Source organism: Thalassophryne amazonica, unplaced genomic scaffold (genome assembly GCF_902500255.1).
Source record: "Thalassophryne amazonica unplaced genomic scaffold, fThaAma1.1, whole genome shotgun sequence".
Taxonomy (NCBI): Eukaryota; Metazoa; Chordata; class Actinopteri; order Batrachoidiformes; family Batrachoididae; genus Thalassophryne; species Thalassophryne amazonica.
Window position 1 is genome coordinate 110,806 of NW_022986271.1, and position 22,205 is coordinate 133,010.

The 22,205-nt window shown below is 42.2% G+C and overlaps 1 protein-coding gene across 2 annotated transcripts; it reads left to right on the forward strand.

Annotated features, from left to right (window-relative positions):
• The first annotated feature begins 5,223 nt into the window (after window positions 1-5,223).
• LOC117505932 (chymotrypsin-like protease CTRL-1) lies at window positions 5,224-20,417 on the forward strand. 2 transcript variants are annotated; one of them, XM_034165468.1, is made up of 6 exons: window positions 5,224-5,571; window positions 12,254-12,274; window positions 14,322-14,481; window positions 15,218-15,486; window positions 15,671-15,801; window positions 18,104-20,417. In XM_034165468.1, exons 1-6 carry the CDS (start codon window positions 5,493-5,495, stop codon window positions 18,461-18,463), a joined length of 1,020 nt encoding a protein of 339 aa, XP_034021359.1. In that variant the 5' UTR covers window positions 5,224-5,492; the 3' UTR covers window positions 18,464-20,417. The 2 variants fall into 2 exon arrangements, with proteins under 2 accessions (XP_034021359.1, XP_034021358.1); XM_034165467.1 differs by lacking the exon at window positions 5,224-5,571 and adding an exon at window positions 8,350-8,696.
• The last annotated feature ends 1,788 nt before the right edge of the window (window positions 20,418-22,205 follow it).

Below are 22,205 nucleotides of genomic sequence, written 5' to 3' on the forward strand. Positions count from 1 at the left end.
ATGAGGCAAATTGTCTCCACAAACACCACCATATTCATCTGTCAGTTGCTGAACACTTCAGATCGCTCCAGTTTGCTCCTCAAAAGGTCCTTCAGACTTTTTTTTTTTTTGAGTAAATGCTTCCATGGCTAAAACCTTTCAGGCTGTGGGTGGGCACCGCCTTTTTAGGCATTTTTCTTTTTTGCCTTTCAGCTTCTTGGGGGGGGGGCTCCACCCCCCAGATTCCCCTAGTTATAGCCCTTTTAACCCCCTTCCACTTTAAGCATTTTTTAAATGTAGACCTAAATTAATATTCAAAACATTTCTTTTTTCAACATGTTTTCAGGGTTTTCATTATGCTTGCAAATTCTTGTAAATCCTCAAATTAAACAAACATAATGATGACAACTGGTGACTTTGATGCACCAGACCAATATAACGAGTAACTTTTTTGTGCTTATGTAAAATTCTAGGTCCATTTCTGCCAGACGTATCATTGTTCCAGAGAATAATCAGTGCAGTTGAAGTGAGGTTGTTTGTCACTTTCTTTCATCCCCATAAACGGCTGATGGTGACCATGATCTGTTTTATAGTTGCCTCATCTGAAAATCTAAGCAAACTCAAATAAGAAACATCCATCCATCTTCTACCGCTTAGTCCAATTAAGGGTCGCGGGGGGCTGGAGTCTATCCCAGCAGTCATAGAGCGTGAGGCGGGGTACACCCAGGACAGGATGCCAGTCTGTTGCAGGGCCACAAATAGACAAACAAACACAGACACACCCACACACACACCTACGGACAATTTTAAAGATTACTGTTATGTGTCGACGCGGTTTGAGGAGCGGACCTGCGTCTGACAGAACCCAGCGGTAAAGATAACCAGAAGGCGGTTCCCAACAGAAACAATTTATTTTCCACCTGTGCTTACAAATGTAAAACATAAAAAGCGTCCCTCTGGTGGAGTGATAAGTGACACGTTCTCCAGCGCCCGCAAGGATTAAAGCCCGGCGCTCCTGGACTCACTACCACCGCCAAACACCCCCCAGGTGGACACGACGAACCGATTCTCTGTGGGGCAAAGAGAAGGTGAGGTGAGTCAGCAGATACAACTCTATCTTTCGCATAACACACGCTATCAGCAACACACTCAGGTCAATGTTTCTTTTTAACTTTATACAAATGAGCAGCCTCTCACAACAAGTGGAGGATCACTTATCCTGCACGCCACCGCAGTGAGAAGCAAGCTGCACAATTCTCTTCACAATCTCAGTTTACTGTGTAACAAAACACCAAGATACTATCAACAGTTACTTAATCACTTAATTACCTTTAGCGTGTGCTGACAGCATGTGTCCTCACCCTTCCCTGCTTCACGGGCTCGATATGTCAAACCCAGGCGCGGTCCTCAGCGTCTCACAAACGAACGTCACAAGGTCGAGTTCCCGGCAGTTCTGCTCAAATCACACATGACTTATATGCAGAACGCCATCCAATTATCTGCTTCAGCTGCAAGTCTTCAAGGCCGCACGTGAGCCCTTGCCACAGGTGTTCCACATGACGCTAATAAGGGTGAGGACTCTTCAGCCAGCACTTTCTCCACAGACAAATCAGCCCTCATGCCACCTGGAGAGCAAAGAAAAGAAAGGAACACCAACACAGCCAGCCACGCCCCCCCAACACACAACAGTACCCCCCCATCAACGGGAAGCCTCCCGGCGACCGAACCAACCAGGCCCGAGAACAGCACCCCCCTCCAGGGTCCACGGCAGAAAGCAGGACAGGCACCGCAGCAGGAAGGCCGGCTGGAATCAACAAAAGCCCCCAAAACATTCCCCAAAAACAAGGTCACTCACACAGAAAAAAAAAAAACATAAAAACCCACCCAACAACCTCCCCAGGGGACCGTCCCATCAACCCCGGGAAGAAAAGAAAAACTCCCAAAAGCAAAACCCCCAACACAGTCCCTCAAACACAATACAAACGAAAATGCATAAAAGAAGAATAACAAACAACCCCCCCAGAATGACCTGCAGAGCCCAACCCCCCCCCCCAGAAGGCCTTCATTGCCAGTTCCAGGAGGAACAGCCAAAACCATAAGCCCAACAAAGGTCCCCAGGTGCACATGGAGCAACACGGCGCCCCCCCCCAGGGGACCATACCATCAACCCCAGGAGGTACCCACCCCACAACCCCGGAACCCCAGACTTGGTCATACATGGCTGGGCGGTCCCAAGCCAACTCCCCCCAGGGGACCGTCCCATCAACCCCGGAGGGGGAACCCAGAAGGAAAACAAAACGAAATCAAAAACCAACCCCCGGAGGACAACCAAAAACAACCACGGGGGGATATAAACGACCATAAATCCCGTTACCCTCCCCAGCACCCCGAAAGACCCCAGGTCCCTCCCAGAGCCCCCCGGCGGCTCAATTTTGGCAAACGGCCCAAAAATAGTAAGCCGGAGAAGGGAACAAGGAAAAAACTAACCCAGCTCAACCCCAAGGCGCAGCAGAGAACTGGAAATGCGTCCAGTGCCACAACTCGACCCTACCCCAGCCTCTCGGGAGGGGTGGAACTGCCAAAATGGCAAACGGCAACAAATCGGCCCACCCCTCCGACTGAGGTAAGTCTCCGCTGCACCACACCCCGGCAACACCAATGACGAACGGTACAAAGGCTCACCGAGGCTGGAGTGGAACCGGGCCCTAACCAAACCAAAGAAACACCTCTAACACCCCCCCCCCCCAGGTGCAGAGGTCTTCTGAGAATGCTCAGCGTGACCAACCTGCACCACCCCACAACCCACAAGACGAACGGTCTTGGGGCAAGTGAGGTCGGGGTTAGGGATGTAGAGAAATAAAAAACAAAATAAAACGACCCAACAACCCAAACGAAAAATACCTAAACCACATACAAACTTGACAGTTAAGTGAGCCCATAAATCACTCCACCAGATACGCCCCTAACTCCCCAAACACTCATAACCCCTAATTAAAGAAAACAAAACGTTTACTTGTGCTGGAATTTTTTTTTTTTTTTTTTTTTGTGTTATTTTGCCTGTCCCAGAACACTTGGAGTTACGTCGCCGTTATTTCTCTTGACGCTTACGTGTCGGGGCAATACAGACATCTCTACTCGTCCGAGCTGCATGGGCTCGTCAACAGGAGGAGCTGGAGGTCCCGTCGGAGGAGCCTCAGTGGGGCGAAGAAGAGGCGGCCCAGACCTGTGTCGGGGAAAGCCCCGAGACAAAAAAAATCGCTCTGATGGGCGTCCTCTCTCGCATCCACGCTCCCTCATCCGATCATCCAGACGAATCACCACGATATTAGCTCATCTAAATCGTTTGGCTCATCACGGACCGCCAGCTCGTCTTTTAGTGCCTCATTTAACCCGTCTACAAACACGCCCCGTAAAGCTACGGCATTCCAACCAGATTGAGCAGAAAAAATCAGAAAGTCCACGGAATACTCCGCCGCACTCCGCCTCCCCTGCCTGAGATTCAGCAACCGTTGGGCACCGGTATTCGTTTTCACCGGATGGTCAAAAACCAATCGGAACTCCCGGGAGAAATCCTTAAAGGACCCTAACAATGGCGAGTTGTTACTCCACAACGCAGTGACCCAAGCCAAGGCGTCGCCCCGGAGCAGATTTGTTACATAGGAAACACGACTTCCATCGGAAGAGAAGGAAGCCGGTCGCTGAGTAAAGACCAAAGAACATTGCATCAGAAACGAAGCGCAAGCTTCGGCGTCTCCCGCATAAGGCTCCGGATGACAAATAACCAGTTCGAACACCGAATCCCTGGGTGAGGGAGTTATCTGCCCCGGTATCGATGATGCCACAGCTGGAGCTGCAGGAAGCGGAACGGCTTGCGCTGCAAGCTCCGTAACACGGGCGTCTGTTTGTTCAAGTCGATTTGCGAGATGCTGTAATTGCTCCCATATTTTCTCCAAGTGTTCTTGCACCTTTTCGGCAAAAGGAACCGCCTCTGCCGCTGGGTCCATTATGGAATGGCCGGGAACTACTGTTATGTGTCGACGCGGTTTGAGGAGCGGACCTGCGTCTGACAGAACCCAGCGGTAAAGATAACCAGAAGGCGGTTCCCAACAGAAACAATTTATTTTCCACCTGTGCTTACAAATGTAAAACATAAAAAGCGTCCCTCTGGTGGAGTGATAAGTGGCACGTTCTCCAGCGCCCGCAAGGATTAAAGCCCGGCGCTCCTGGACTCACTACCACCGCCAAACACCCCCAGGTGGACACGACGAACCGATTCTCTGTGGGGCAAAGAGAAGGTGAGGTGAGTCAGCAGATACAACTCTATCTTTCGCATAACACACGCTATCAGCAACACACTCAGGTCAATGTTTCTTTTTAACTTTATACAAATGAGCAGCCTCTCACAACAAGTGGAGGATCACTTATCCTGCACGCCACTGCAGTGAGAAGCAAGCTGCACAATTCTCTTCACAATCTCAGTTTACTGTGTAACAAAACACCAAGATACTATCAACAGTTACTTAATCACTTAATTACCTTTAGCGTGTGCTGACAGCATGTGTCCTCACCCTTCCCTGCTTCACGGGCTCGATATGTCAAACCCAGGCGCGGTCCTCAGCGACTCACAAACGAACGTCACAAGGTCGAGTTCCCGGCAGTTCTGCTCAAATCACACGACTTATATGCAGAACGCCATCCAATTATCTGCTTCAGCTGCAAGTCTTCAAGGCCGCACGTGAGCCCTTGCCAGAGGTGTTCCACATGACGCTAATAAGGGTGAGGACTCTTCAGCCAGCACTTTCTCCACAGACAAATCAGCCCTCATGCCACCTGGAGAGCAAAGAAAAGAAAAGAACACCAACACAGCCAGCCACGCCCCCCGAACACACAACAGATTCCAATCCAACTAACCCGTATGTCTTTGGATGTGGGAGGAAACCGGAGCACCCGAAGGAAACCCACGCAAACACGGGGAGAACATGCAAACTCCACACAGAAAGGCCACGGGAATTGAACCCACAACCTCCTCGCTGTGAGGCAACAGTGCTAACCACTAAGCCACCATGCTGCCCGAAATAAGAAACATTTCTTAAAAATACGTAGTAAACAGGCCCTGTTTAGTAAACAGCTTCATCTTCACAAACGAGGTAAAACCTGATTGACAACATTGTGATTCTGATCAGCTGGCACACTGAAGGTACACACTGTATAAATTACTCTTGCTCAATGATCATGACTTGTCTTTGGGTGTGTGTGCGTGTTTTTTAATTCTTCTCGTCACTTAGGTGACAAGAACAATTGGGTTTTTCCATGCAACTGTTTATTGTTCTGGAATGAAACTTAGATCTTGAGGTTTTTATAGCTAATACTTCTTTACAATGTGAATACTTTCTGAATGCACGGTAATTTTTTTTCTTTGAGGAAGTGTTTAGACAGTCGAAAAATATCTCACCTGACAGGTGCACAGTGTAGTCACAGTTTCCTCATCTACATATTAACCTTGCTCGTGGCTTATGAGGAAATCAAAGAGTCACACTATGAAGTTCGAACAGCAGGTTTTTGTTGTTTTCCTTCTGGAGCTTTTATTTACAGGTGAGAACTTCCACTAAACATTTCAATGATTGCTTTTTTGAACTGTGTTATTCCATCAGTTGTCTGTGTTTTTATGACACTGTGGTGTGACTAACTAAATGTTTCTGTTGGAAGACAACGTGTGTCAGTGCTTTGGTAGATTTGGTGACCTGTGTTAGTGTAATATTGTATTTTGGAAGTGTGTGTCTGTGTTCATTTACACTGTGTGAATTTGAGCATGAAATTACCTGTTTGGGGAATTGTGTGTTTCAGGTGTGATGTGCGTTAACAGTTTTGAAAAAGTGTTTAAGGTTCTAACAAACGGGTCATAGCGGTTGTAGAAAACTGTAATGCATTAGAGCTCCGTGTGGCTGTTAAAGGTTAACCAGCATTTCACTAAAAACATCAGTTTACGCACAAAACCCCACATTTCAGTTATATCTGACAGTATATATTTGATATATTTAAGATATATTTGACAGTTATTAAAGCAAGTTACTTTTGTATGAAGCAGGAAATATTAATGAAGCTGTTTCATTGCTCATGTCAGAGAACATATCCTTGATGCTAAAAACGACTTGTGGTCTAGTGCTGATGTTTAAACCTTGAAAAAAAAAAAAGTTATACACATTCAAGCCAACTATTGCTCCCAAAAACATTCTTTATTTATAAACCATTGTAAACCAAGTCACTGACATTAAAGAAAGGGGATCAAGGTGAACTGAGGTGTTTTACACACACACACACACACACACACACACACACACACACACACACACACACACACACACACACACACACACACACACACACACACACACACACACACACACATATATATAATAATAATTGATCAGTATTGTCATGAGAGGTTTTTGTTTTTTTAATTGAGCGTAAATCAGGGATGCTGCTTTTACACATAACCGCTGGAGGTTGGGCGGATCGATCCTAATATCGATAATATTGATACCAACGTTGGTATTGATATTGAACGATCCTCATGCAAAAAGATCGATACTCAAGCTTTTTTCTCTCCCGCACGCACTGACTGCTGTGCACGCAGATTCATCAAAGTCTGCACTCTGTCTGTAAGAGCAGTGCTGCGCTGTGTCAGACAACACGGAGCAGCACACCCTTGTATTGTGGTTTGTCAGCCCTCTACCTCAGGAGATTTTGTTTTAAGTTGTGTTGAGTGATTTTTTTTTTAAAACAAAAATGTTGATTGTGATAATAAAGTATTTTGTTGTCACGTACAATGTTTGGCAAAATTCTGTCCTAGGTCTTTTGAATCCTTTGGATCTATGAAGCTTAAATATGAAAAAGTATCGGTATTGGTATCGGTATCGGCGATACTGGGCCTGTATTTACTTGGTATCGGATCAACACCAAAATTCCCAGTATCGCCCACCTCTAATAACGATGACAAGTCACGAATGCCACGAAGTATACATTCTTGGCCGCTGGTCATCAATGTGATGATTTGAGGCAGAGGCGTCACGTGTCCTCAGGAACTGCTGCAACCTGTTACCACACATTACAATTAATGGCACGTGTTGCTGGCGAATGATCAGGAACCATTAGGCACAGTCAAGAATAATGTTCCGCATTGTTGCGCGCTATCATGTTTAACAGTGCATCGTTAAGTTCTGTCACGTTGTGAATGAGGCAAATTGTCTCCACAAACACCACCATATTCATCTGTCAGTTGCTGAACACTTCAGATCGCTCCAGTTTGCTCCTCAAAAGGTCCTTCAGACTTTTTTTTTTTTTGAGTAAATGCTTCCATGGCTAAAACCTTTCAGGTTGTGGGTGGGCGCTGCCTTTTTAGGCATTTTTCTTTTTTGCCTTTCAGCTTCTTGGGGGGGGCTCCACCCCCCAGAATCCCCTAGTTATAGCCCTTTTAACCCCCTTCCACTTTAAGCATTTTTTAAATGTAGACCTAAATTAATATTCAAAACATTTCTTTTTCAACATGTTTTCAGGGTTTTCATTATGCTTGCAAATTCTTGTAAATCCTCAAATTAAACAAACATAATGATGACAACTGGTGACTTTGATGCACCAGACCAATACAACGAGTAACTTTTTTGTGCTTATGTAAAATTCTAGGTCCATTTCTGCCAGACGTATCATTGTTCCAGAGAATAATCAGTGCAGTTGAAGTGAGGTTGTTTGTCACTTTCTTTCATCCCCATAAACGGCTGATGGTGACCATGATCTGTTTTATAGTTGCCTCATATGAAAATCTAAGCAAACTGAAATAAGAAACATCCATCCATCTTCTACCGCTTAGTCCAATTAAGGGTCGCGGGGGGCTGGAGTCTATCCCAGCAGTCATAGAGCGTGAGGCGGGGTACACCCAGGACAGGACGCCAGTCTGTCGCAGGGCCACAAATAGACAAACAAACACAGACACACCCACACACACACCTACGGACAATTTTAAAGATTCCAATCCAACTAACCCGTATGTCTTTGGATGTGGGAGGAAACCGGAGCACCCGGAGGAAACCCACGCAAACACGGGGAGAACATGCAAACTCCACACAGAAAGGCCACGGGAATTGAACCCACAACCTCCTCGCTGTGAGGCAACAGTGCTAACCACTAAGCCACCATGCTGCCCGAAATAAGAAACATTTCTTAAAAATACGTAGTAAACAGGCCCTGTTTAGTAAACAGCTTCATCTTCACAAACGAGGTAAAACCTGATTGACAACATTGTGATTCTGATCAGCTGGCACACTGAAGGTACACACTGTATAAATTACTCTTGCTCAATGATCATGACTTGTCTTTGGGTGTGTGTGCGTGTTTTTTAATTCTTCTCGTCACTTAGGTGACAAGAACAATTGGGTTTTTCCATGCAACTGTTTATTGTTCTGGAATGAAACTTAGATCTTGAGGTTTTTATAGCTAATACTTCTTTACAATGTGAATACTTTCTGAATGCACGGTAATTTTTTTTCTTTGAGGAAGTGTTTAGACAGTCGAAAAATATCTCACCTGACAGGTGCACAGTGTAGTCACAGTTTCCTCATCTACATATTAACCTTGCTCGTGGCTTATGAGGAAATCAAAGAGTCACACTATGAAGTTCGAACAGCAGGTTTTTGTTGTTTTCCTTCTGGAGCTTTTATTTACAGGTGAGAACTTCCACTAAACATTTCAATGATTGCTTTTTTGAACTGTGTTATTCCATCAGCTGTCTGTGTTTTTTATGACACTGTGGTGTGACTAACTAAATGTTTCTGTTGGAAGACAACGTGTGTCAGTGCTTTGGTAGATTTGGTGACCTGTGTTAGTGTAATATTGTATTTTGGAAGTGTGTGTCTGTGTTCATTTACACTGTGTGAATTTGAGCATGAAATTACCTGTTTGGGGAATTGTGTGTTTCAGGTGTGATGTGCGTTAACAGTTTTGAAAAAGTGTTTAAGGTTCTAACAAACGGTCATAGCGGTTGTAGAAAACTGTAATGCATTAGAGCTCCGTGTGGCTGTTAAAGGTTAACCAGCATTTCACTAAAAACATCAGTTTACGCACAAAACCCCACATTTCAGTTATATCTGACAGTATATATTTGATATATTTAAGATATATTTGACAGTTATTAAAGCAAGTTACTTTTGTATGAAGCAGGAAATATTAATGAAGCTGTTTCATTGCTCATGTCAGAGAACATATCCTTGAGCGTAAATCAGGGATGTTGCTTTTACACATAACCACTGGAGGTGGGCGGATCGATCCTAATATCGATAATATTGATACCAACCTTGGTATTGATATTGAACAATCCTCATGTAAAAAGATCGATACTCAAGCTTTTTTCTCTCCCGCACGCACTGACTGCTGTGCACGCAGATTCATCAAAGTCTACTCTCTGTCTGTAAGAGCAGTGCTGCGCTGTGTCAGACAACACGGAGCAGCACACCCTTGTATTGTGGTTTGTCAGCCCTCTACCTCAGGAGATTTTGTTTTAAGTTGTGTTGAGTAATTTTTTTTTTAAACAAAAATGTTGATTGTGATAATAAAGTATTTTGTTGTCACGTACAATGTTTGGCAAAATTCTGTCCTAGGTCTTTTGAATCCTTTGGATCTATGAAGCTTAAATATGAAAACGTATCGGTATTGGTATTGGTATCGGTGATACTGGGCCTGTATTTACTTGGTATCGGATCAATACCAAAATTCCCAGTATCGCCCACCTCTAATAACGATGACAAGTCACGAATGCCACGAAGTATACATTCTTGGCCGCTGGTCATCAATGTGATGATTTGAGGCAGAGGCGTCACGTGTCCTCAGGAACTGCTGCAACCTGTTACCACACATTACAATTAATGGCACGTGTTGCTGGCGAATGATCAGGAACCATTAGGCACAGTCAAGAATAATGTTCCGCATTGTTGCGCGCTATCATGTTTAACAGTGCATCGTTAAGTTCTGTCACGTTGTGAATGAGGCGAATTGTCTCCACAAACACCACCATATTCACCTGTCAGTTGCTGAACACTTCAGATCGCTCCAGTTTGCTCCTCAAAAGGTCCTTCAAACTTTTTTCTTTTTTTTTTTTTTTGAGTAAATGCTTCCATGGCTAAACCTTTCAGGCTGTGGGTGGGCGCCGCCTTTTTAGGCATTTTTCTTTTTTGCCTTTCAGCTTCTTGGGGGGGCTCCACCCCCCAGATTCCCCTAGTTATAGCCCTTTTAACCCCTGCCACTTTAAGCATTTTTTAAATGTAGACCTAAATTAATATTCAAAACATTTCTTTTTCAACATGTTTTCAGGGTTTTCATTATGCTTGCAAATTCTTGTAAATCCTCAAATTAAACAAACATAATGATGACAACTGGTGACTTTGATGCACCAGACCAATACAACGAGTAACTTTTTTGTGCTTATGTAAAATTCTAGGTCCATTTCTGCCAGACGTATCATTGTTCCAGAGAATAATCAGTGCAGTTGAAGTGAGGTTGTTTGTCACTTTCTTTCATCTCCATAAAGGGCTGATGGTGACCATGATCTGTTTCACGAGGTCTGTTAGAAAAGTGTCCAACCTTATTATTTTTTTCAAAAACCATATGGATTTGAATCACGTGTGATTACATCAGACATGCTTGAACCCTCGTGGGCATGCAAGAGTTTTTTCACGCCTGTCGGTTACGTCATTCGCCTGTGGGCAGTCTTTGAGTGAGGAGTCGCCCATCCTCTCGTCGTTTTTTTCATTGTTTAGGAATGGCTCAGAGACTGCTGCTTTGTTTGATCAAAATTTTTTCAAAACTGTAAGGCACAACTGAGTGGACACCATTCGATAAATTCAGCTGGTTTTCAGTAAAAATTTTAACGGCTGATGAGAGATTTTGGTCTGGTAGTGTCGCTTTACGGACGGCCCACGGTGCCTGACGGCGATCTGCGCTTCGAGGCGGCAGCGTCTCACCGTTTCAAGTTGAAATTTCAGGCTCTGTTGACCCAGTAAGTCGTCAGAGAACAGAGAACTTTCAGAAGAAGTCGGCATGAGGAGTTTATTCGGACATTCCATTGTTAACGGACATTTTGTAATGAAAGAACGTGCTGGCAGAGTCGCATGTTGGGCCGGACCCGACCGAGGGGGGGTCGCGACAGGAAAAACACCTTCGTTGGAAACCTTAACGGACAAGTTGGAACATGCCCAAGCTGTTAAACAATTTCTCAGTTACTCACTTGTTGAAAGCCATCAAAAGCCGCCTGAATTTTACAAATGGTTTTCAACACGGAGGTGTTTTTCCTGTCGCGGCACACACAGATTCGCCAAGTCGTCACGGAAACGACTCGGCGAATTTGCGCGCACGTCTTTCATTAGAAAATATCCTTAAACAGTGGAATGTCCGCATAAAGTCCTCATGCTGGCCTCTTCTGAATCTTCTCTTCTCTTCTCTGAGAAGATTTCTCTGTTCTCTCACGATGTCCTGGGTGAATTAAGCCTTAAATTAGAATGTTTTCAGGTCGAAACAGGCCGACGATGGCGCCTGGAAGCGCTGCGCGACGTCCCGCTCCGTGGGAAGTCCTTACAGCGACAGAAACACCCCATAATCTCTCATCAGCCGTTAAACTTTTCACCGAAAACCAGCTAAATTTCTCGAATAGTGTCCACTCGGATATTCCTCACAGGTCCAGAAAAAATTTTGATAAAGCAACGCGTGCCGTCTCGAGCAGCGTGTGAAACAAAGGAATTCAGCCGAGAGGGCGGGACCACATCTCACTCAAGGCCTGCCCACAGGGAAATGACGTCACCGACACGCGTGAAAAAACTCACGCATGCGCACGAGGGTTCAAGCATGATTGGTGTAATCGCACGTCATTCAAACCCATATAGTTAAAAAAAAGTGTCGGTTTCTTATCTAATACACCTCGTATAGATGCCTCATCTGAAAATCTAAGCAAACTGAAATAAGAAACATTTCTTAGAAATAGTAAACAGGCCCTGTTTAGTAAACAGCTTCATCTTCACAAACGAGGTAAAACCTGATTGACTGTTTAATGTTCTGGAATGAAACTTAGATCTTGAGGTTTTGATAGCTAATACTTCTTTACAATAATTTAAGCTGTACTTACAAGAAATACATCCGCCCACTTTCTGGGGGGGGGGGGGGGGGGGAGTGGACCCTATCTCAGCAGTACTTACAAGAAATGTTTCTCCTCAATATTAAAAGTTTGTTTCTTTTGCAGGAATCGATGCACAGTTGGATGGTGAGTCTTGTTTGTATTCTATAATTTTTTTCTTTAACACAAAACTAATTTCACACCAATGCATGGACTCACACATCATCGTCTCAAAAACAAAACCACTAACTTTTATGAAACGTGGCACTCACATATATGAACCATAACAGATCACATGTGGAGGACACAAACTGGATTTCCATGTCAGATCTGTCTAGACTTGGGTTACCACCAACCTCCAATGGTTCTGTTGGCCAGCTGGTTTCTGGTGGAAGATAAGATAAGATAAGATAAGACTTTATTGATCTTACAGAGGAGAAATTCACGTTACGTCAGCTCTTAAAAAAAAAACACACACACACCCTTTTACATTCCTTTTACAAGTGCTAAATTGTGTATGCTTTTGAGATTTTTGCACTTATGCAAGTATGAATAGGGAGCAGTATGTAAATGAGGATTTTGCATGTGGTAATGATCACAAGCACAACATGAGTTTCAGTCAGCCAGCAGGGCAGTGCAGTCTCATTTGAACCCTGTGTGATATCGAGGGAGTTGACCACTTATGGGGACAGAAAGCACCATATTTATGTCCCCGGAAGTAAAGAAATTACATCATACGTGTCATATTTTACCCCTTTAGCACCCGCCCTCAATCCATTGTGCTCCATTACATATGAACTCTGCCCCATAACTGAGCATGTTCGCATGTTGGCAATTAAAAACTAAACAAAACTATCTGTTACTTCACACTTTTAATGATTGATTAACTGCAAATTGATGATATTTCCGTAAACAAACTCATAAATAATTATGCTATGTTCCGTTGGTAGACAACTGTATGTAAAGAAAACTGTTCTCTGTGAGCTTTATGCAGACAGACTGGAACACATCAGCCAAGATCGGCCCACACACACTCCAAAATATGCATGTGTGTGTTTGTGTTGCAGATAAAAAGCATGACCAAACGAATCAACTGGCATTTGACTGTGGATTTTCTTTTGTTCTGTGCACCACAAAACTATAACACAGTTCACATTACAGAAACATATTTTTGTGCCAGTTTTTAGGAAATTTGTTACTTTGTGATGAGCACAGAAAGCTTTAAATGATGGTCCACCTTTGCATTTTGCATCACCAGTTATCCATCTTCATGATGAAGTGGTATAGAGGAGGATTTTCTTAAAAAGAAAACCTGAAAGTTTAGCTACAAATTGCCAGAAGGTACATCTGAGATGGAAGCCTGGATTTGATCTGTTTTGGTGAAAGAAAATCCTTGTAGACGGTAGTGGACTATGTCAAAAGGAACGTACAAGCAACCTAGGTGGACTGTTTCAGGCACTGGGAGGAGGTTGCAGTGAGCCAGCAAAGATGGAGGAGGAATAAAAATCAGGAGAATAAGCATGGAATAAATGTACCTGAACGAGAAAGAGGCTGGAAGAATGGTTTGGTAGTAAAGGTGGAGTTAACATCACAGAAGTTGTTAGGATTTTCCTTTGGAGTGACAAAGACGAACAGGATTAGGAATGAGCATGTCAGACAGTGCAGGTTGGATAGTTTGGAGACAAAGTGAGAGATTTAACATGGAGTTGGTTTGGCATCTGCAGAGGAGGTATATCAACAGAAGGATGCTGAGGATGGATGAATCAGACTGGAGGAGAAGAAGAGGTTTATATGGATGTGTACCAAGGTGAAGTCCAGATAGAAGAGATGTTCTTGCTAGCTTGGCTACCGGGGAATTCCCCTTTGGCTGACCTGGTAGAGTTTTGGTCTTCAGTTCGAATCCCACCGCCATCCCGGCCACAAAGATAGGTCCTCCGGTCACAGATGTAATGAGGGAGGACATGGAGCTGGTTGGTGTGACAGAGAAAGGTGCAGACGACAGACAGGACATGATCCATCACAACAACCCATAAAAGACGCAATTAAACTTTAAAAAAAACAACAACAAAAGAAATGTAAGCTGATGTAAACAGACACCACTGAACTGCATTAGATACTGAATCCATCAAAATTTGCCAGGATGTAGAGAGAGAACCTGATCCACATGGTTTCTCCTGTGTTCTAAACCCTCCAGTGTGCGGCAAAGCGCCGTTCAACACCAAGATCGTGGGAGGCCAGGATGCCACTCTTGGCAGTTGGCCCTGGCAGGCTGTTGTGCGGCGACAAAACGCTTTATGTGGAGGGTCCCTGATATCCAGTCTGTGGGTCCTAACAGCTGCTCACTGTTTTGAAAGGTGAGTTCACATTAAATCACAAAGGTCACAAAAATATGTCACAAAAATTTTAAATACGAGTAATTGCAGAACTGTCAGAGCTGTAAACTAGTTTCTATTTTGTCAAACTGAGGATTCAGCTATATTATTTTATTACGATTTCAGATCCAAAAGGATTTTCACTTTTACTACACATGTATGTATTCTTCATCAAATTGTCATATTTATTACTATATCGCCACGTTTTTGTTGAATATTTTAACAACTGGACAATTCTATGGTAACAGAATTACAATCATAGCAATTTTTTTAATAGAGAGCTAAAATATGGTCACATTTTGCTGCCATAATAATAACGGCACAATAGAATTTACCTGACAGCATTTTTGATTTTGAAAATATATTTTAACACGTCTGTTTAAATGTAAATATTTTTTCATTAGCTTGTTTTCTTGACAAAGGTTTTGACATTGATACCATTAAAATAAGGAATATGATTTGAAAAAAAACAGTTATTTATAAGTGCCACAGTGACACAAAAATAGTTTTGAACATTCCATAAGACAAACTCCAAAAGAAAAGAGAAAGAAGCGTTTTTATGACAATAAGACAAATAACATTTGAATATATTATTTATGCTGTAAATCTCATTCATTCACTCTGAATGTTGTCCACGTGCACAGAGGCAGATTTGTTCTGTTGGTCCTTTTTCATTCCTTGATTCTGTAATATTGCTTGTTTTTTTTTATGCTTTCAGTAACAGCACGAGTGGCGTAAGAGTTTTATTTGGAACACTGACCATTTCTGGGGGTAATCAAAATTCAGTGGAACGGACCGTCTCACAGGTCATCGTCCACCCTGACTATAATCAAAGACCTAACGACAACGACGTGGCCTTATTGAAGCTGGCCTCCTCTGTTGACTTCAATGATTTTGTCACTCCGGTGTGTCTGGCAGCTGATGGCAGCATCATCAATAATGGAATTCAAACCTGGGTCACCGGTTATGGGACCACCAGCAGTGGGGGTGAGATATTTTCCCACTTTACATGGTTTTATGATCAAAACACTTTTCAAAAGAGCATTTTGACACTGACAACAAAACAGGTTTCACACCTAAATTCATAACAATCTTCCACAAGACCTCCTTTCCTGGGATGTGAATACTTTCAGATATTTATGTGGATTTATTGAATTTTTTTTGTTTTCAGGATCTATCGCACAATCGCTGCAGGAAGTAAAAGTTCCCGTTGTGTCCAACTCCCAATGTAACCAAGCATACGGTGGCGGAATCACAGACAACATGCTCTGTGCCGGGCAAGCAGGAAAGGACTCCTGCCAGGTGAGCCTTTCAAAACACTCAACTTTAACACAAATTAATATCTAGTACATAGGTAAAAGTACCCATGGGCATGAAGAGAGTAAGGGTTAGGACAATCTGACATTTGAGCCCAATGACCTTGACCACCAAAATAATTGTTCTCTGGCTGGTCTTGCCAGCGTCATTCTCAGCACAGTTTGGGTTAAAAATCCACTGACCCTGACTCTGATCTTAACTAAAATGAATTATTTAAAGCTGTAGGACCTCTGTTTTTTTTAGTTTTTTTTTAAGATTTAAGTAATAAAAACAATTTTTCTTTGACACCACTATGATTTTATTCCTTTGCATTTAAAGGAGGGATTCACAACATGATATTGCCAATATGATCAAAATTCCTGCTATCTTTAAAGTCAAGTAACCAGTATAGTCTGAAAAAACAAACAGTAGGTGTATTCCCCAAAATAGCCAGTCTAAATATCAATTTATTCATTTTCTATATGTGCTTACTCCATCCATTCAATGGTCACAGGGCCATTGAAGTCCCAGTATTTATAGAGTGAGAGGCAAGGTACCCCATGTACAGGACACCAGCCTATCACACAGCCACAAATAGACAAACAAACTCAATCACACTCGCCAATGGCCAATTTAAAGTTTCCATTTCACGTAACCTGCATGCCTTTGGAAGTGGGAGGAATTCAGAGCACCCAGAAAGAACCCACGAGAACGTAGAAACACATAAAGGTGTAGGCCAGAACCGATCCAACGACCTGCTTGCTGTAATGACACAGTGCTAACCACTAAGCCACCATGTCCCTAACTATCAAGTCTATTCGTTAAATTATATAAGCCACTCATAAGTTCAAGATTTATCCACCCCCAGAACAAGCATGTGTGCAACAGAGTCAAGTGACTTCCTGAGGTGTTTTTTGATTGTAGGAAGAAACGTCAAACCGACCAGACTCAGAGCGGTGACCAGTAGAGGTGGGCGATACCAGGAATTTTGGTATTGATCCAATACCAAGTAAATACAGGCCCAGTATCGCCGATATCGATACTGATACTTTTTCATTTTTAAGCTTCATAGATCCAAAGGATCCAAAAGAACTAGGATAGAATTTCGCCAAACATTGTACGTGACAACAAAATACTTTATTATCACAATTAACATTTAAAAAATATATATATATCACTCGACACAACTTAAAACAAAATCTCCTGAGGTAGAGGGCTGACAAACCACAATACAAGGGTGCGCTGCTCCGTGTTGTGTGACACAGCGCAGCACTGCTCTTACAGAGAGTAGACTTTGATGAATCTGTGTGCGCAGCAGTCAGTGCGTGCGGGAGAGAAAAAAAGCTTGAGTATCAATCTTTTTACACAAGGATTGTTCAATATCAATACCAGCATTGGTATCGATATTATCGATATTAGGATCGATCCACCCACCTCTAGTGACCATCTGCTATGGCCATACTACCAATACACACACACAAAACACACACACAGACACACACAAAAAATCACCAAATATGCAAATATCCACTGTGTATAATTATTGTGTGAAATTTATAACCTAAACCTGTGACCTAAAGTTTTTTTTTTAATTTGTCACAATCAGTTTTTTCCTTGGCTAGCATTCAGTCATTCCACCATATGTGGTACAAATTGGACAAATTGTCTTTAAGTTATTTTGTGTACACACACACACGAACAAACATTTGTGTTTACGTATATATGTGTCTTCAGTTTTTGTTTTTTTATGTAACTGTCTAACATTATGACATCATAAAGCTCAGATGGTGATACAGGTATGTGATGATTAGCTGCCTTCCTCTGATGGAGAAGTCAAACATTTTGATGTCACAAAGTTCAGATTGTGATAAAAGTATTTGTTCATTTTCCTTGTTTCCTTTCATGTAACAGTCAAACATTATAACATCACAAAGCTCAGGTGAGAATAAAGGTTTTTGCTGGTTAACAGAGGTAATAATTGTTTTGTTCCAGTGGAGGTGTTTGTTGTACAATCACACTTTCTGATTTGTTTTTCCTTTTGACTGACATTTTTGGCCTTGATTTGATTTTTTTTTTTTTCTCCATGTTACATTTGCATTGAGCAGCTTTTTCACCGGATTCTTGTGAGGTGAAATATGTCAGAGCACTTTACAATTCATAGAGCAAACAGACAGTTTCAACTTCTTGAACTTTGTAGTTCATTTAATGACATTTTGCTGAATAATAAGCATTTTTGGAAGGGTTTGAGAATATTTTTATGTTTTGTCATTATATCCAGTAAATGTGGTAACCTCTGTCTCCTCCACAGGGAGATTCCGGTGGCCCACTGGTGTATAAACAAGATTCTCAGTGGACCCAGGCTGGAGTTGTGAGTTTTGGAAGTGGTTGTGGTGATGCAAATTTTCCAGGAGTCTACGCTCGAGTGTCCAAGTATCAAAGCTGGATCAACCAACAAATCCCTACTGCAGAGCAGCCGGGATACATTACCTTAGCTAATATTTCTGCAACTGCTCCTCCAACTACTACTAATACTACTACTACTAATACTACTAACACTACTACTACTAATGCGGGTTCGAGCCCTGTGATACCTGTCTTCCTGTCTCTTGCAGCTCCTCTGCTGATATCCATTTTACCCATCATCTTCTCTGTCTTTATCTTCTCTTAAGATTATGTTGACATTGAAAGTCAGGTGGGAAAAGATCAGCTGTTCAGAAACCTCATCAACCATTATTATGTTCTTTATGCACTTTGGTTGGTTTTTTGAAGGAAAAAAAATACTTTACTGCATCATTGCATTGATTTTTCTCAAGAATCATACAGCTAGAATACCCCTGTCCAAACATAATCATCATCAGAAATGTTAAAAAATGAAAGGAAAAACTCAAGTTATGTGATGAGTTTTTTAGTCACCAACTAAAATGACCAAAATAACAAATTCTGCAATATTCAATATACTGATACCAAAACATCCAATCACTCGTACAGAGTCCCACCTCTGCTGACCAGTTTTCCAGTATGTCTAATGGAAGAATATGACACGGTTTCTCTCTCTCTCTCTCTCTCACTCACTCACACTCTCTCTCTCTCTCTCACACACACACACACACACACACACACACACACACACACACACACACACACACACACACACACACACACACACACACACACACACAAAACATAATTAACTTATTAATTCAATTTATTTTATCCAAAGGTTGAAAAAAATTGTATTAGGATTGTAAAAAGCAAAAATATAAAGTAAATTTTTCTAAATAAGTTTGTATCATTAGAGTTCTTTGAAGTTAACAGAGGTGTACTGTACTCAATTCAACTGAACAGAAAAGACAAAGTGCATAACGTACCTCATTCACCTTATGTTTAATATGCAACACAACAGAACAAATCAGTAATTATTAACACCCACATTTCTCTAATTACTTCCACAACAGAGGTATAACTTTTGCCTCAGTGTGTTTGTTTATTTGTTAAAAAAAAAAAAATGAATAGACTTGGTGCAGGAACAGAAAAAGTAGAGAAAAACTCATTGTCATAGTTCAATATGGGTTTATTAGTCCTACTTCTGGGTTTGGTTGCTCTAGTTGCTTTAACATTCAGTCAATGTTATTTTCACATGGTCTTTTTTTAATGCTGTAATGAACAAAGTTCCAACATTCACATCTTGATCCAGATCAGCTCCAAAACCTATTGGTTTCTATTCTAGGACATGTCCACCTTTTTAGTAAAATGTGATTTTCGGCTCATTACTTTTTGTCCAATGCTGTTTACACACCAACAAAACAATAAAAATACGAGTGAAAACATTCTGTCATTGGTGGGTGGAACTAATGCACATTTCTTGATTTCTCCCCCAGACCTCCCACCTTTATAAGCCTTTCTCTTTGTTTGCCTACAATATGGCCAAATTATCATATTGCAATATTGTCATATCAATATGATGTAAGATATGACTATGATTTCACACAAAGTGTAGCAACGGTGAAAATTAAACATTCTTAAACAAAACAGTAATAATACCACACTCATTTTGCACTCATCATAAGCTTAGGATACAGTGCCCTCCAAAAGTATTGGAACACTTAGTATTTCACACATATTATTTTACAAAGACTGAAAAAGAAAGATTATAAAATCAAACCCTCACTGCGCCTTGTGATAGAATCACTACGATGACAGCTCCAAGATGGCGGCCGCATTTCTTGCGCCTCAGCAACCTGTGCAGCGTCTACTTCCCCTTTATAAAGTCTATGTTCTCCTGCCGTCAGCCTTGTGATAGAATCACCACGATGACTGATCCAAGATGGCGGGCGCATTTCTTGTGCCACAGTAACCAATATGGCGTCTACTCTTCGTCATAATGTCGGTTTGTGGCTTTTTACGGCTTTTTATGACAACAGTTTGTTAGGATGGCGTGTTAAGGCTGGGGGGTTGGGATGGGGGTGGAGATTACATTTTCAAGTTTAAAGTCATAAATATACGAGAATAAACATGCAAATTTACGAGAAATAACACGCAAATTGGCGAGATTTAAACATTCAAATTTGCGAGATTCTAAACATGAGAAAAAGACGACGCAAGAATCAGAACACGTAAAACTACAGGTACATAAATGCACATGCAAATGCAGCCTATTGGCGCCTTATAGCGATGGAATGAGACGGGACAATGGCTTCATCATGTACGTTTTTACAGTATACAGTATACAGGGGGTGCCACTGAAAATGTTTTCTGATTTATGTTCCTCACAGAAAATGAGCCAAGACTAATGAATCTTAGTTTGGAAAAAAATTTTTATTTGAATCAAAACTGAAAATGGGTCCCACAGACCCAAAGACCTTATAAGGGTTAAGTACCATTCCAGTGAAGAACTTTCGCACCCGTCCAAGATTATTGATGTATTACAGGGGCTATATGGGGATGTGGAGTCCTATGTAGTGCTACAAGAGGCCTTTTTGTTCTGACTGCAGCATGAAGAAGAAACTCGAGTTTTCATTGGCATTGATGAACTTGATGGCACCTATGAAGCAGTGTGCCCCCAATGGTATCCCTAATACAGAGGTTTTGTTATCTGATCAGTTTGTGGAGTACGTGCTTGACGGGTCACTTCGTGAGTTGAAGTGGTTTGTGCACCGGCAGGCTACCACTCCCTTATTGGAGGTTAGGGTTGAGGCGATTAGGTGGAACGAGAGGGTCTACCTGGAGTTGTGAAGGGTCGTAGTTCTTCTGTCCCTTCTGTTGCTGGTGCTCAGTGTGTGGTTCAGGGCAGTGACCAGGCTGAGGTTAGCTGTTCCCAGGCCTCTGAGCTGCATGAGATGACGGAGAGGCTCAAGTTGTAGCAGGAACAGTTGAATCAGCTGACTCAGAGCATCTCCCGTTTGCAGGGTTCTCAGTGGTATAGTCAAACAGTTTCTTGGGGTTCTGTATGTTGTCAGCAACCAAGTCACTTCAGAGAGTAAACTGAGCGACCTTATGTCAAAAACTGATTTATGGCCCTGTCAGCCAATCAGAATCGACTACGTCACTATGTCCTGCCCCTAAGCCCCACCCCTAACCACGCCCATAACCCCTCCCCTAGCCCCGCCCCTGGCTCCTCCCATAACCCTGCCCCAAGCTCCACCCCTAACCCCGCCCCTAGCATCTCCCCTAACCCCGCCCCAAGCTCCGCCTCCAAGCCCTACCTCCCCTAACACCTGGGTCTAATATTTTAATGTCATTTTATTTCTATTTCATGAATTAAAGAACAATTAAAAAAATACCTAGATCTTTTTTAATGTATTAAAGAATTAACTAATTCTGAAATAACTAAACATAAATCAGTGTCTAATATTTAATACCCCTTTAATATTTTTTAATTCTTAAATTAAAGCACGTCCTTTTATGGTTTTTAATGCCTCAATTAAAGAAGGATTAAAAAAACCCCGTATCTTTTGCACAATTATGGGAGGTTTTCTTCAATTTAGTGATTAAACACGAATATTTTAATACCCCTTTAATATTTTTTAATTCTTAAATTAATGCGTCTCCTTTTCTGTTTTTTTAATTCTTAAATTAAAGAAGGGTTAAAAATAACCGTCTCTCGGCTGTAACGGCTGTAAGTCTTTGCAGCAAGACGGTCAAATACCCACGCATAGAGCTCCTCACGGAAACATGACCCCACGGCTGTAATACCTGTTGCAGATGCTAGCTGTGTGCGTGTGTGTCTGTCTGGGGGTGTGTGTGCGTGTGTGTGTGTGACCTGCGCAGCGGGGGTGTCACGCCGGATGGTCTTTTATAACATAGTAGAGAAGCTTGAATCTTTGGTTGAAGCTTGAATGTTTTATTACATCCGATTTCCTGATGACGGGGTCATTCGCTGGGCTTGTTTGAAGACGGAAAAACAAAGCTTA

Coding starts and splice junctions, on each gene's coding strand:
- LOC117505932 (XM_034165468.1), top strand. CDS start 5,493: ATGAGGAAATCAAAGAGTCACACTATGAAGTTCGAACAGCAGGTTTTT. Junction 5,572..12,253: donor TCTGGAGCTTTTATTTACAG/GTGAGAACTTCC, acceptor TTTCTTTTGCAG/GAATCGATGCACAGTTGGAT. Junction 14,482..15,217: donor GCTGCTCACTGTTTTGAAAG/GTGAGTTCACAT, acceptor TTATGCTTTCAG/TAACAGCACGAGTGGCGTAA.